At 32.6% G+C, this 16521-nt stretch overlaps 1 protein-coding gene across 1 annotated transcript in view; it reads right to left on the bottom strand.

Annotated features, from left to right (window-relative positions):
• LOC145259841 (phosphatidylcholine transfer protein-like) overlaps positions 1-16521 on the bottom strand; it is a 65744-nt gene that overhangs the window by 12999 nt on the left and 36224 nt on the right. Inside the window, exons 3-5 of the mRNA XM_080117673.1 lie at positions 11474-11553; positions 3302-3476; positions 1619-1686 (exon numbers count right to left, since the gene is read on the bottom strand). Coding sequence (XP_079973799.1) covers positions 1619-1686; positions 3302-3476; positions 11474-11553 — 323 coding nt within the window. The remainder of the gene's footprint in view (positions 1-1618; positions 1687-3301; positions 3477-11473; positions 11554-16521) is intronic.

Below are 16521 nucleotides of genomic sequence, written 5' to 3'. Positions count from 1 at the left end.
ATATGCATATATATATATATATATGCATATATATATATATATATATGCATATATATATATATATATGCATATATATATATATGCATATATATATATATATGCATATATATATATATATGCATATATATATATATGCATATATATATATATATATATGCATATATATATATATATGCATATATATATATATATGCATATATATATATATATGCATATATATATATATGCATATATATATATATATATATGCATATATATATATATATATATATATGCATATATATATATGCATATATATATATATATATATGCATATATATATATATGCACATATATATATATGCATATATATATATATATATGCATATATATATATATATATATGCATATATATATATATGCATATATATATATATATGCATATATATATATATATATGCATATATATATATATATATGCATATATATATATATATATATATATATATATGCATATATATATATATATATATATATGCATATATATATATATATATATATGCATATATATATATATATATATATATGCATATATATATATATATATATATGCATATATATATATATATATATATATATGCATATATATATATATATATATATGCATATATATATATATATATATATATGCATATATATATATATATATATATATGCATATATATATATATATATATATGCATATATATATATATATATATATATATATGCATATATATATATATGCATATATATATATATATATGCATATATATATATATATGCATATATATATATATATATGCATATATATATATATATATATATATATATGCATATATATATATATGCATATATATATATATATATATATATATATGCATATATATATATATATATATATGCATATATATATATATATATGCATATATATATATATATATATATATATGCATATATATATATATATATATATATATGCATATATATATATATATATGCATATATATATATATATATATATGCATATATATATATATATATATATATATATATATGCATATATATATATATATATATATATATGCATATATATATATATATATATATATATATATATATATATGCATATATATATATATATATATATATATATGCATATATATATATATATATATGCATATATATATATATATATATATGCATATATATATATATATATATATATATAAAGAATGTCAAAATATCATATTGTATTTTTAATTTAAATAAGAGTTACTTTTCCCGTTTTGATGTTGATATAGGAGAGATATTCATTCATTTTTATATATCTTATAGAATCCGAACATGGCATAGCCAATTTCATAGTACTCTATGTTATCCCTTAGACCAACAATGCACCACATTTCAAATGAGGAAGGATATTAAATATGTTGAATGGGGGGGGGGGTTTAAGTCCATGGAACAAACCATGTCTGTTCTTATAAGAGGGACAATAGGAGAACCACTGTTTAACCTTGCAACTAACTTTGCCCTTGTCGGGGAGGAGGGGGTGGGGGTGACAAAGGAATGTAAGTCCAGTGGATTAACGAATACCTACCTTCGAAGCCCAGTTGACTAACCAAGTCGGAATCATCCCTTTCGGATCATCATAATATTGCATGAACACTGCAAGAAAGAAACAAACAAAAAAATCAAAATTTAAGAAAAGAAAAAAATTGATTGTAATTCCTATTGTTTAAAAAAAAAAGATTGTGTTAATGCTGTAATCTCATGTTATGATGTCAAAAAAGGAAAAAGAAAAATCATAAAAATTCAACTTATCATAAAAAGTTCATTTCACTTAAGCATGAAGCCCTAGGCACTTTCACCAAACTACCACATTCACTCTTGTAAAGTGGGAAAATGTGTAATTCCAGCCTATTGTTAAAATATACACAAAAAGCAAATGGCTGCCCCCATGTCTTTTCTCACTCTATATATATATAGCTATCAGGTTAGATCACCTCCTGGGTACTCCCTGTTCAGGGGAGATAACTCCATGGGCACTTCCTATTGCCAGGAACTTTTCTACCTCTACAATTCTATGGCCTGATTCTACTTGAAATATCCTCAAATGGTATAGCTTCACATAGGTTATTTGATATGCGATATACCTGGGTGACTGTTATGTCCTTGTTAGGGGTCAAAAATAAAGGGACACAAAAGAAGAATTGAGTAAACAAATACATTAACAAACATCAGTAGCACAAAAAAAAATATGCAAACGAGACGGCTACCAGTGAGACTGTTTGGTGAAATTATTAGACAGCTCTGATTTTCAACCCTTCAGTGACTTTTTGGACACCCTCTGCATTAGAATACAGGGTGTCCAAAAAGTCACTGAAGGGTTGAAAATCTTTGTCACTTTACTATTAATGATTATTTTTTTCTCGATTTCAGATATTTTACAGATAATATTTTGAAAATTAATTATGGATAAGTACAGTATTGAACAACGAACGTGGGTTGCGAAATTGTTTTATCACGATGGAGCTTCTCTGGCAATGATTTGACAACAACATTATCTAATTCGACAAAAAGAATGCCACAAATAGATTTTTCCATGCCATTGTTCATATAAAAAGTCTGCAGATGTCTTGAACTTTTTGGGGTGTTGTACAATGTTATCTTCCTTTCACATAATGTGAGAGTCTATCTCTTTCCTATTCAGGTCACCATTAATACAATAATTTACCCATGCACACAAGAACTCTCTCGGACATTAATCTTAGAGGATTTAATTATTCTACAGGGTGTCCAAAAAGTCACTGAAGGATTTTGAACTTAAATACATTCTTTATTTTTGAGGATATCTTTCTCTAATTTTAACACAGTCTGACTATGACATTGGGAAATAGTTTTAAAATATGCAAAATTCAAACAATCTTTATTTATGAAAAATAATGTCTTTTAAATGTTGACCATTTTCAGCTTTGTATGTTCGTGCTCTTTCCAAAACATTTATGACAGATTGCAGAATCTTTGAATTGCGATTTAACTCCCTTATTTCGTTCCTGGTTTTCCTTCAATTCTTGTTTGAGGTTTGTTTAAGAAGTCGGGGCTAGTCAAGTCTGGAGAACATGGTGGCCATTTGACATTGCCATAGCAAGAGATAATGTTGTTATAGCTGCGAAGATGATCTATAAACTGTAATAATTGTTTGAAATGCTCGCATTTTTCTATTGTAATATATATATTTATATACATACACGCACTCAGACACACACATACATATACATACCTTGTACCCCGCCTGAGGGGTCATTAGTAAAGGCCACTGTTTGATGGTAGTCCTCTACACGAATGGTCATCCACTTTTCTGAGAAGTTTTCTTTGTCTTGAATACTCTGCGCCAATATTACGTACACATCTTTTCCATCCTTCTCAAACGTACGAAGTTCACGCTTGTAAACATACTGAAGAATTGTTTAAGAAAAAGATTTCTAAAAAATTACAAATTGATCGTCTTCCTACTGCAACTAAAAAAAAAGAACCTTTTGTTCCTTCTACAGAATCCCATATCCATTAAAAAATAAAAATAAAGAAAAATCTGTATGATGTATGAACCCGTGATGAAACGAAAATATCATGTTCAAAAAATCAGTTTTAAATTTTTCTTTTTGAATCTATTTTTTAATTTTATTTTTAATTTTGTTCCATTTGTTTTTAATTTTATTTCTTAATTTTATTTTTTATTTTGTTTTATTTATATTTAACTTTTTGATTTTATTTTTTGATTTTATTTTTAATTTTGTCTTATTTATTTTTTAATTTTATTTTTTAATTTTATTCTTAATTTCATTTTTAATTTTGTTTTTAATTTTGTTTTATTTATTTTTAATTTATTGTTAATTTTACTTTTAATTTTATTTTAATAATCAAATTAAAACATAGGTATGTATTTGATTGTATTTTTAATTTCATTCTCAATTTTATTTTTTATTTATTTTTAATTATGTTTTTGATTTTAATTTTCAAATTTATTTTAATTTTATTTTTGTTTTGTTTTTTTAATTTTGTTTTATTTATTGTTAATTTTATTGCTTATTTTTTATTTTGTTTTTAAAATTTACTTTAATTTTTTGATTTACCTGATTTTTAAATTTTAGTTTTCGAATTTATTTTTTTTATTTTAAACATTTATTTTAACTTTGTTTTTTTTTTTAAATTCTTTTTTAAAAACAAGAATCATTTGTAGCTGTTAGAACATAATTGAGTTTTCTCCCTTGTTTCTTGTGATTATTTTAAAATGTCGGCACTCTTCTGTTACCCATAAAATTTTATTTTCTTAGTTAGAAATAGGGTATTAGTTTAATCAAGACATGAAAACATTGGAAAAACATTATATCGTATGTACCTGTTATGGAATCAAGTTCTCATAAAAATTTTTAATTTAATTTGATTAAGTAGTTTTGTTTTTTTACAGAGGAAAACTAAATTTTAATGAGAGTGATCGTATCCCGTATTGTTTTGCGGGCAGAGAGAGGGAGGGGGGGGGCGTAAAAAGAGATAATTTTCATCACTGCTTTTGTTTGTCAAAATGTGATGAGATTATTTTGAAAAAATGCTTAGATAAATATTTTAGTTTTTTTCACTTATTTTACAGTTTCTCTGTTCTTTTTTAATCCCTTTTTTATTTTGTCCTTTGTTAATCCCTTTTTAGTTTAAAGGCCCCCCCCCTCTTCGGCTGTGAAACAGACAAGATGGCAACAAGATGATTTAAAATTGATTTTCCTCTGTAAAAAAAAACAAAAAAACAAACTATTTGATCAAATTAAGTGAAATTTTTCTTATAACATGGTACATACGATGGGCGTGCAATAACTAATGCCCCTAACCCACTTCCAGTTGTCTGATCTAGCTGAAATTTTACATGTCCAATGATTTATATCTCTACAGGTTATGTGGCAAATTACAGCTCTGAACTAATTGTGGTTTCTGTTTTACAGGTGTTTGAACTGAGTCAGGTGTGAAATGGAGCCGGTTGAATGTCAAGCAATGATCCGATTTTTGTATTTGAAAGGACGCACACCACAGGAGACTTTTAATGAAATGAAAGAAACTTATGGTGATAATGTCCCATCATATGACCTTGTAAAACTTTGGCATCGTGAATTCAAATATGGCCAAAAGTCTGTGGAAACAGCTCCCAGACCTGGTCGCCCCCCCCTCTTCCATTTATGAGGCATCTGTCCGTCATGTTGAGGCTGCCATTTTGGAAGATCGGTGCATTACTATTCGCCAAATAGCCCGAAATGTCAAGATTAGTACAGGGTCTGTGGAAACTATCATTCATGACCATTTGCATATGCATAAGATGTCTGTCAGATGGATTCCCAGGTTGCTCATACCATTCCAGAAGCGAGAATGCGTTGAGTGCTCGAGGATGAATTTGGAGATGTGCCAAGAAGATGAGTCAAAGTTTTTCAAAAGACTGATTACACAGGATGAAACCTGGGTCCATCACTATGATCCAGAGACCAAAGCCCAGTTAATTAAGTGGAAGCACTTGGACTCACCACCTCCAAAGAAGGCAAGGGTGCAGCCCTCCGCTGGCAAGGTCATGCTCACAGTCTTCTGGGACAAGGACGGAGTAGTGATAACAGATTTCCTGGCAAAGGGTACCACAATTACAGGAGCCTATTATGCTTCACTTTTGAGGAAATTAAGGGAAGCTATCAAAATCAAGAGGCGGGGCAAGATCAGCAAAGTTACCCTCCTCCTGCAGGACAACGCTCCGGTCCACAACTTGCATGTCGCCAGATCAGAAGCACGGGCGTGTGGTTATGAAATCCTCCCCATCCTCCCTACTTTCCTGACCTTTAACCCTCTGACTTTCACCTCTTCCCAGCCATGAAGTTGTTTTTGAAAGGAAAGCGTTTCCCAGATGATGCAGCCTTGATTTCTGAAGTCACATCATGGTTGGAGGACCAACCTGGGGTGTTCTACAAAAACGGTCTCCAGAGCTGCATCAAACGATGGGAGAAATGCATAACTCTGGGTGGTTCCTATGTAGAGAAAAACTAATAACTGTGCCAAGTTTCGTTGCTCTACTCTATGGGAAGTGGGTCAGGGGCATTACTTACTTAAACAAGTACCAAAAATAGGAATCTTGTGGTTAGTCTACATGAAAACACCGGAAACTATTAAAATGGTCGATTATTATATTGGTAAAAGTATAATTGTTAGATAGAAATATTTTTAAGATTTGAAAAGTTATGTTAAGTTGAAATATTTACATTTAATAGTTGTTAGGAATATTAACTTGATGTTAATTTGATAGATGGAATTTAAGCTGACCATAATATAAGCAAATATACGTGACAAAAACCCAGCAAGGATCTTTAAGCTGCATGTAGTGATGATGTAATAAAAACATAGATTTTGAGATGTAGAGGGTTGGTTGGTTGTTTTTGTTTTACGGCATATCAACCCTTTTCAGGTTATTTAATGCCAAATTCAGTGATTTTGAAGAAAAGTTGTTAAATAGAATATATTTGTTTTTTGTTTTTTTTTCAAGTCGGTTTCTATTTAACCCATAGTTGGGACCCTATCAGGTACTACCACTCCGGGTCAGTATGGACCTGGGAGCAATGGCAATTAAAGGGTGGCTCCACACTCACCGCAAGCTGGGGCCTCACCATCGGATATAATTTAAGGTCATATCCAGGACCTGAGATGTAGAGGGAGATCAGTTCGATACACAATGTACAGGCAGACGGATAGGGTTTTATGACGGGACGCCCATGAAAGTCAGAAGGGTGCAAAAGAACTTAGCAAACAATAAATAATTATTTTTAAAAATATGATTTCCGTGTAAGCGTTTTCACTTTTGGAGAGAAGCACCTTTAATTTTGGGATGCATGGAAGGAAGATTTGAGGTATGTTTTTTTTGCTGGTGTTCCAACCAACAACGATATCTATGAACCGTTAATTTATGTATGCACACATCAACACCACTAGAGAATACACTTGACGAATCACATATCAGAACGTTAACACTCATAAGTTAAAAGAGACTTATTATAGAAACACACACCTGTTAAATAGATACTCGTGTATATATATATATATAGTCTTGGAAGTTTTTAACCTTTAAAACTATACAAAAAAATATTTTTTATCATTCGTTAGAAAACCATCTAGTCAGTAAGTCATTTAATCACCTGCAATCACTGCATCAATTTATTTTTCAAGGGATCATCAGTTGTTTACCATGAAACACTGTTTCGGGGATTTAAAAACAAAACAGTATATTACATCATGGCTCCCCAGCAGTGTTGATCAAACACCACCTCCCTTAATCTTAGGAAGAAGACATATGTGTGTGTGTGTGTGTGTGATGAGAATAATGGAAATAGTATTCCGACAAAATAGAGAAATAAAAAGGAGGAACAAACCGAGTTATGTGTTCATCACATTATGTTTCGTCTTTATTTCGAGACTTCCTCTGGATGAATGAAATTAAGAAAGCAAAAACACCAGTACAAATATTTGAAAAATTTTTTTTTTTTTCACATGCAAAGTATGACGCTGTTCTATTTTCTTTTTCCATTTCTGAAATAGAACCGTATCACACTTTGCACATGAAAAAAAAGATTTTCAAATATTTGTACTGGTGTTTTTATTTTCTTAATCTCATTCATCCAGAGGAAGTCTCGAAATAAAGACGAAACGTTGATGAGCACATAACTCGGTTTGTTCCTTTTTATTTCTCTCTCTCAATATATATATATATATATATATATATATATATATATATATATATATATATATATATAGTGGAAATGGTAATTAATAAAAACTGAAGAAAGTGCTCAATACCGTTGTAGAGCAAATATGTGTTTTATTTTTTATTACCGTATCTTTCTGTTAAGTTACATTATTGTTTTGGCTACTTGGCCGTTTTTTTGGCCGTCTGTAGCATCCTCAGACTTTTACGGAAACGGGAAGGTTTCCGTAAAAGTCTCAAAACCCCTTTATATTACATATCCCCGTTTTGATACCCCACTATCCAACAGAACTACTTGATCAATTTACGTAATTTTTGGCATATGATATATCATACAGATATGATATATTATTCAGATTTTTGTTTCTTTTTTTTTAAATATGGAGGGAAACTGGACAAAAACCAAACTTTACTTTCTCTCCCACGTGTCTAGTAGAATTTCCATGAACAGAGTTTCTTTCCAAGACAGAGAATGTACTTCATTTCAAACATTATCCCCACCACGAATAGCTTGTTCTTGTTCTATCAGACATAACCAGGAAGAAGTCTTCAGTAATTTATAATTGTAGTTTTAGTATTGTCCATACTGTCTAACAAAGAAGAATGATAATCAATTCTTAGTGACAGTCTTCTAAAGGTTGACAGTTCAATTCTCCTTGCAACCTCTATCTCACAGAAGAGATGTTGCGAGTTTGTCTCTGATGTATCGTTATTTTCATGGAAAGTGTTCGACTGAGCTTCAATCTATGGTCCCCCCTCGCCAAACTTTCACAAGAAACACTCGTCTAGCTGTAAACACTATCAATAATTCCCCCCACTCTTTATCTGTGCCTAAACCTAAACGTAGATTCCATGAACAAAGCTTCTTTCTTAGAACTGCACGCCTGTGGAATTGTCTTCCGTCTTCCTGCTTTCCGGCTGACTACAATATGGTTGTCTTCAAGTCTAAAGTAAATAAGTTCTTGATGAGCCGTTCCATATAAGTTATCAAATTTACCAAATTTTCATTACTAATGATTACTATATTGTCCAATTGACTACTGTACACTCTTTAACCCTTATCCTTGAGTGGCCTCTGGGCCTTGATAATGTGGTGATGCCTATGTAAAAAAAGTCACAGGCCTGACACAGAGACAGTGTCACTAATTTGAACAAAATCGGTAAATCTTTATAAAGTATTTATCTTAGAATGAAAAACATTTAAGCCCAGATCATTAGTTTACAACTCATAGTTGTTTTCGCAAAACTACTGTTGCAAATTTTTAAAACATTGAAACAATTTGAATTTTGTGTGTTGATAAAACATTGCTTTCTGATGAGAAAAAATACTGTTCAATCAGTAACAATGATTAAGAGATAGTATGCTTACTTTAAAGGCGGTCGCACAGCCGCCATAAATGTTTCTGAACACTTAGGTCATCCAAATTAGATAGTTGTCTCAGAAAACATACAAAAAAGTTGACAAACACGAGTTGTCCGATCGTAAACTAAAGTTGTGTTAGATAGCAGAGAAGTTGAAAAAAAATCAGAAGATTGTGTATTCACCATTTTGCACAAGCATATTTTTTTATGGAAATTGCTCCAGACAAGGCATAAAGCCATTTAATATAAAGAGCTAACAAGAACCTATATATTAAAACCATAGTACCTTTAACGTATGTACGTGTGTCACGGTTTCCACATTGGAAATTATTTGATCGGGAGATCTTATTTATCAAATAGGAGGAGAGAAAGTGATAACATACTACAAACATAAAATTAGTATAAAAATACATTCATTTAATGTTCGTAGTACGTTATCACCTTCTACCCTCCTTTTTAATAAATAAGATCTCCTGATCACTGAAAACCTAATGCAAAAAAATTTTTTAAATAAATAAAAATGATGTTGCTTTTGGGCCGTACGTGAAACTAAAATATACCTTCATGGTCTTCTGGCTAGGATCCAAGGGTAGTATCTGTTCTATAGATGGTATAATGATATTGTGCAGTTTCCATTTGCGCCGGGCCTCCATACAATGGAAATATGTCACAGACTGCTATAAGGATATTAGAGATGAACCGTAATAAACAGATATATTTTAACACTACATTAACCAGATCACTTAGATAAATACGTTTACAGTTTTATCTCTGCCTAAACTTAAACAAAGCTTCTTTTTTAGAATTGCACGCCTGTGGAACTCTCTTCCGTTTACCTGCTTTCCAGCTGACTACAATATGCCCATCTTCAAGTCCAATGTAAACAAGTTCTTGATGATCCCATTTACCAAATTTACACTTCTAACGATTACTATATTGTCCTTTTTGACCACTGTATACTCTTTAACCCTTATCCTCGAGTGGCCTCTAGGCCTTGATAAAGGTGATTCCTTTGTAAAAAAAAACAAAAAATGAATAAATAAATAAAAGAAAAATAATAATAATATTGCGGGGAGGGGGGGGGTCTCCATTTCATGCTGAACGTCCACGGTATGTCCAGCAGTAACATATTACATATGAAATATGCCGCTGTGGAATTACCACAGGTCCTGCTAGTGAAAGATGATTATCACGAAGACAAAAGATGCCTATTGACCTTAGTCTGGAAAAAACAGGTTAGGCAGAAAAGTAATTAGGGAGGGAGTTCCACAAGATTGCACTTCTTGGAAAGAAGCTACTGGAATAGGAAGCTGTATTACAACGAGGTATGAAAACAGCAAATTGATGAAGACCACTAGATCAAGGAGTAAAACGAGCTGGAACAAAAGAAGCAGAGAATAGATCAGACAATTCTGAAAAGCACATGCTATAATAGTATTGATGAAAAAGACTGAGACTAGCAACACAACGTCATGAAAAAGGAGGGGCCAATCAAATTACATTTGTCAATAAGAAAGCCGTGTTAAAAGTGGGTGTTGCATTTGCTCACAGTCGATCAAAAACAACAACGCGTTGATGATTCGGAGGATTGTTTGCAACTCTCTCCATGTAAACAAAAGGAGTTTTTGCATCAATATGTGACAATAGATGAAACATGGATTCCTCACTTCAATTCAGGATCAAATCAACAGTCAGCTGAGTAGACAGCAATAGGTGAAAAGAACCAAGCATGCAAACATCAGCAGGCAAGGTTTTGGCCTCTGTATTTTAGAATGTACACAGTATTTCATTGATTTCCTTGAGAAAGGAAGAAGGACTGATAACAAATATTGTAAATAGCATTATTTATGTATTTTGCCAGAAGAAATTGCCAAAAGACGTAAAAAAAAAAAAAAAAATGAAGAAGAAAAATATCTTTTTTCTTAAAGACAATGCACCATGTCCAAGTCAATTGTAACCTGGCAAAACTACATGAATTGGAGTTTAAAATGCTTCCGCACCAATTCTATTCTCAAAATCTGTTCCCTAGTGAATACCAACTGTTTACAGATCTCAAAAGAATGTTCAGGGAAAGAGATTTTGCTCCAGTGAAGAATTGATATTGGAAACTGAGGCATATTTTGAAGCAAAAAGAAAAAAAAGAAAATCATTCTACGCAAACGACATTGTTAAAGAAGCCTTGAAATTGGTGTATCGCCCTAGAAGGCAATCACATTGATGGATAAAGTTGAATTTTGCCTGAAAATGCCGTTTTATCAGTTAGGGCCAGGGCTTAAAGATGGACGAGAGCAATGGAAAGATATGGTAATTAAAGGATACGTCTCTGTAGGACATTGGCTTCGGAAATTTCACACTCCAATATATCAATTTCTTTCCGGAAACTTCTTTCTCATATAATTCTGAAAATAAAATAAAACGAGTTGTAAATTTGGAAAAATAATACTTTGGTACATTTAAAAGAATACATTTACCTTTATTTTTAAGGCATTTTTAAAAGTAAGATGAAATCAAATACAGACAGGAAAAAGGGTTTTCATGTTATTTGAATTCTTCGGACTACTGTTCTCATCTTGACATTCATTTACACAACATTTCGGTCGATGTAACCTCCAACCTTCTTCAGATGTATCTTGTCAAACTCGGGAATTTGGATGGAATTTCGAATGGAAGGACCTTTTATGCAATGGTTAGAGTACTTGGAAAAATCAATTTTAAAAGTAATATTCTCCTGAAGGGTGAAGGTTCAATTCTCAGTGTGGGCGGCCGAAATATACAATTGTGAATTACTTAGGACACTAAAGTCAAGCATTGAATTCGGATGAAGATGATAATCAGAGGACTCCGGCCTGTGCAGTGAATACAGACAGAATCAAGTTCACGGAAAGACTAAACTTTGGTGATCAAAAAGATTATAAACCCCCAGCATGAGCGATTAAGGTAACTTTTTACAGAGACTAAAGAAACAAAACAGCTCAACACCATTTCTAAAAGCGAAAAAAGTGATCTTAGCTGGAATGACATGATTGGAATTTGATGCGAATTACAAACATTATGTTTCTAAATTTTTAGATGAGGATTGGTTATTTATATTATTTGGATTCATCGGACTACTGTTCTCATCTTGAGTGTGATTTTCACAATGTTTCGGTCAATGTAACCTCCGACCTTCTTCAGGTGTATCTTGTCGAACTCAGGAATCCAAATAATATGAATAACCAACCCTCATCTCCAAAATTCAGAAAAGAAAAACGGGTAGGCTGAGTTGGATAAAAAGTGTATTTTGTAAACTTAAACAAACCATCAACTGTCACGACTAATGACATTCTATCTGAGCTCATCATTCAAACCCGACGGTTTAACATTCTTAGACTACATGAATTAGAACAAATACAAAAAACATTGCCAAAGGTGCTGCAAAAAAGGTGAACTCTCTTTACCATGCTAGAAAACTATTCACACTTGAACGGTATCCTGTATCTCTATATAGCCACTATTCACATATGCATAGCGTATTGTTATCATATCTGCGCTGCTGCATGACTGTTGTATTGATGAAAGAGAGTGCTAGAAGATACTAGAACAGGACAAAACTACAGTGTAACCCGGATACAAGAGACCCGAATAAAAGAAAAACGGATATAAGAGAGATTTTCTCTGGTCCCAAATTAGAGCCTGTGTTAATGTACAGGGTAATCCAGATGTAAAAAAACACCTCGAATGTAAGTGTAACGCAGATATAAGAGCTTTGGGACCATATAAGAAGTCTCTTATATCCGGGTTATACTATAGTTGTAAATTGTATTGCTGGCAATGATGTCAACTCTACCTTTTGTTCGAGATCAGGAAGTAATAAGAGAAGTATTTGACACTGGATTGAAATCGCTAAAAGTATTTCAAATCGAAGGTCAAAATAAGGGAACAATTAAATTCCGAACAAGGAATGTGGGACGATGTAAATATAAAAAACAAAGTCAAAACAAACAGAGAGATGAGAGCGAAGCCAGTGACACACTTCTACCGTCTTCCAATCGGCTGCCATATACCACCCTCCATACCGACCCAAACTCTCCTGCTTGTCAGATTATCATTTTGTAAAATAAATAAAGCTTTGTTGATTTAACAAGTTGTTGATTACAAAAACCATTGTCATCAGAGTGTATATACTTTGTAAAAGTCCATCTATGAAATGTATAGACGAAATATAACATTGCTACTAGTGTCTCACTCTTAGACAAGGTAAAAAAAAAACAGTTGCCAATCTAATAGCTCCCTCATTGTCAACCTAGTTCCAATTCCTGTCCCATCACTGCAATGTTGTATCCTTATACCTGTTTTACAAATTCTTTAATTGAATGTGCTGTAACAAACTCATAACACTTGTGCCCCCTCGACGTACATATCTAACTACATATGTAGAAAAACAGCTAATAGCACTTGTACCTCCTCGATGTAAATACCCGTTGACAAATCTGACACGCAGCAAAATCTCACTCTTCACTCTTGAGGTTCCTAGATGCTAGAAAGTCTTCTATTCTAATAGTTTCTTCCCTTGAACTCCTAGACTGTAGAATTCCCTCCATATTTCCTGCTTCCTTGACTGTATTAATGTGCACAAATTTAAATGTAATGGGAACAGTTATCTCGCTGCTCAACTCCCTGCATAGTAGCCTCTTCATACAAGTGGCAGTACACCTTGTTTGGAATAAGAGTAAACAAATAAATAAAAAAATAAATCGATCTGAACCCAAGAAAGGGGGCGAGAATTCAACATTTTACAACTGTAGTGAAAATTTCCTTTCATGGTCCCTGGCTTTGGTAGAGGCCATTTTAGATGATGATGAGTATAACGAAGAATCACACCAACATTTAACAAGAATTGGGTATAAAAGTGATGAGGTGCCTTCAATAAGTTTCCAGACTTTTTTTGTGTGTGTACTTTTATTGATAGTACACACATGAAACTCTAGTCTCCTTCAAAGTAATCTCCTCCAGCTGTAATGCACTTATTGTACCATTCCAACAACTTCTGGAAGGCCCCACGAAAGTCCTCTTATGTGAGCATGTCAATAACCCTCATCACAGCCTCTTTCATTTCCATAATTGCCCCATAACAACAACTTCGAAGGTTTTCCTTGAGTTGAGGGAATAACCAAAAGTCACAGGGAGCAAGGTCTGGACTATAGGGAGGGTGAGGAACTGTTTTGATGCCCATCTTGGTCAAATAGTCTGTGACAAGGATGGAGCACCCTTGGAACAAACTTTACGCAAATTTTCCACATCTCTAGTTCTTTGCGAATAATTGTGTGTACAGTTCCCACACTAACATCAAACTATGCAGCTATTGTCTCTATAGACACACAACGGTCCTTATACATGAAATTTTTTATTTGGTCAATCAACTCTGGTGTTCTGACTTCCTTACTCCTCCCACACCTCCCATCATCCCTCACAGACTCCTTGCCATCCTTGAATCTCTTATGCCACTCAAAAACTGATGCTCAATTCATGCAAGATGATCCAAAAGCAGTTTCAAGCATTCCATACGTTTCTGTGGCATTTTTTTCAAGTTTAAAACACAATTTTATTGCATATCGTTCTTCTACAGTGTCCAGATTGCATTTTTGAAATTCACCAGCTATGACAATCAGGCTTTAGTAGGGTGTATTCCAATTCCTGCTGTAGGTGAACGTGATATCATAAAAAATTGGTCAGCCATCTTATAAGATGTCTAGCAAATAACATACTAAATTTTCAAGAGTCTACGACAATTTTAAATGCCTGTACAAAAGAGTCTAGAAACTTATGCAAAGCACCTCATATGCATTACTGAAGGAATAAAATAAATGGCATATGGAAAATACATGGATATTAAAATGAAAAAAAAAATGAAACATTGAGAGAATAGAAGGGGTCACCAGTTAGCAAGTGCAAATTAAAACATAAACAGAATTTTGTAAATGGAAAGTTAAGAGAAACGAAATTTTATTAAAAAAAATATTTTCATACAAAAGATAAGAATATAAAAATTACTTTCAGTCATTTATACAAACACATGTTTGGTGAAGAAAGTTTAGTCAGTAGTCATAAATCAAAATCTTCATAGCATGAATAATATATGTACGTGAGTATTTGGCAGCATGGCAGTGTGCATGTGTGTTGGTTTACCTTGTTCTTGTTAGTGTGTAGGAATGTGCGTGCAAGATGGAGAAAGCTTGTATGCGAGTCATTGATTTCTTTGTTTAACCTGGCCATTTGATTTTTAATATTTGTAAGAAATCACTTTGCGATTCAGTCACCACAACATCTTGAATTATCCATTCAGTATGTTGTGTATTTAATTTAAAATAGACGAAAATATATTCGTTTAGTATAGACATTAGTTTGTAAGCAATATGCCAGTGTGAGTATTTGGCAGCATGGCATTGTGTATGTGCGTGCGTTGGTTTACTTTGTTCTTATTAGTGCATGTATAAAAGTGCGTGAGTTGATAAAGCTGGTATGAGGTCATTGCGTTCTTCTTGTTTTTTTGCGACTTGACTCTCCTGGCCCAAGAGCAGGACTGAATGTTGCTAAGCGACCTACTTGGGTGCCTTTAGGTGTGTCTGGCTCGTATCTCCTTTCTTTAACTTTTAGTTGTTTTCCTTATACAAGTTTCCAACTTCACATCAGCTTATTATTTTCACCTATATGTATTACTTTCGGGAGTTTGAAACGATTTTCATTGGTTAGAAAATTTTTGGAGTTCACACGTTGCTGTAAAAACTGACTTGATAAGGAGAGTGAATCTCAACAAGGTGGAGAAATTAAAATCCATTGCTTTCTAGCATTTGTAGGAATTATTCCATAATAATTCAGCCACCACAAGTTCAATATTTGCACCTGTTGCAATATTTTGGACTTGTAATGGGGTATGATCCCACAGAGTCGGACGATTCTATTTATAAACGATGCTGCTAGGAACTGACGAATCGAATTAATTCACATTCTGCTACCAACCAATCAGAAACTAGAATTGCTTCATAAATATTAAACCTTTTCACATGTTTTTTTTTTTGCCCGTCTCAACACGGTAAGAATATTTTGCTCTGTGGAACTATCTACTGCAAACAAGTCACCTCTCAAAACTTGTTTAGAACAACGAACCATCGGAAACTGTTCTGTCATCTGCAAACCAGTCACCTCTCAAGACTTGTTTAAAACAACGAACCATCTGAAACTTTTATGAAACTAAACATGGCTTACACTTCTAGAGCACCCTTATTATTTTATATTAATATTTGCACCTTTATTATTTTATATTAATATTTTTACCCTTATTATTTTATATCAATATTTGCACCTTTATTATTTTATATTAATATTTGCAC

The sequence above is a fragment of the Euprymna scolopes genome, chromosome 35 (assembly GCF_053919585.1).
Source record: "Euprymna scolopes isolate OS-2025 chromosome 35, ASM5391958v1, whole genome shotgun sequence".
In the NCBI taxonomy this organism is placed as follows: domain Eukaryota; kingdom Metazoa; phylum Mollusca; class Cephalopoda; order Sepiida; family Sepiolidae; genus Euprymna; species Euprymna scolopes.
This window is presented reverse-complemented; position numbering and strand designations above follow the sequence as displayed.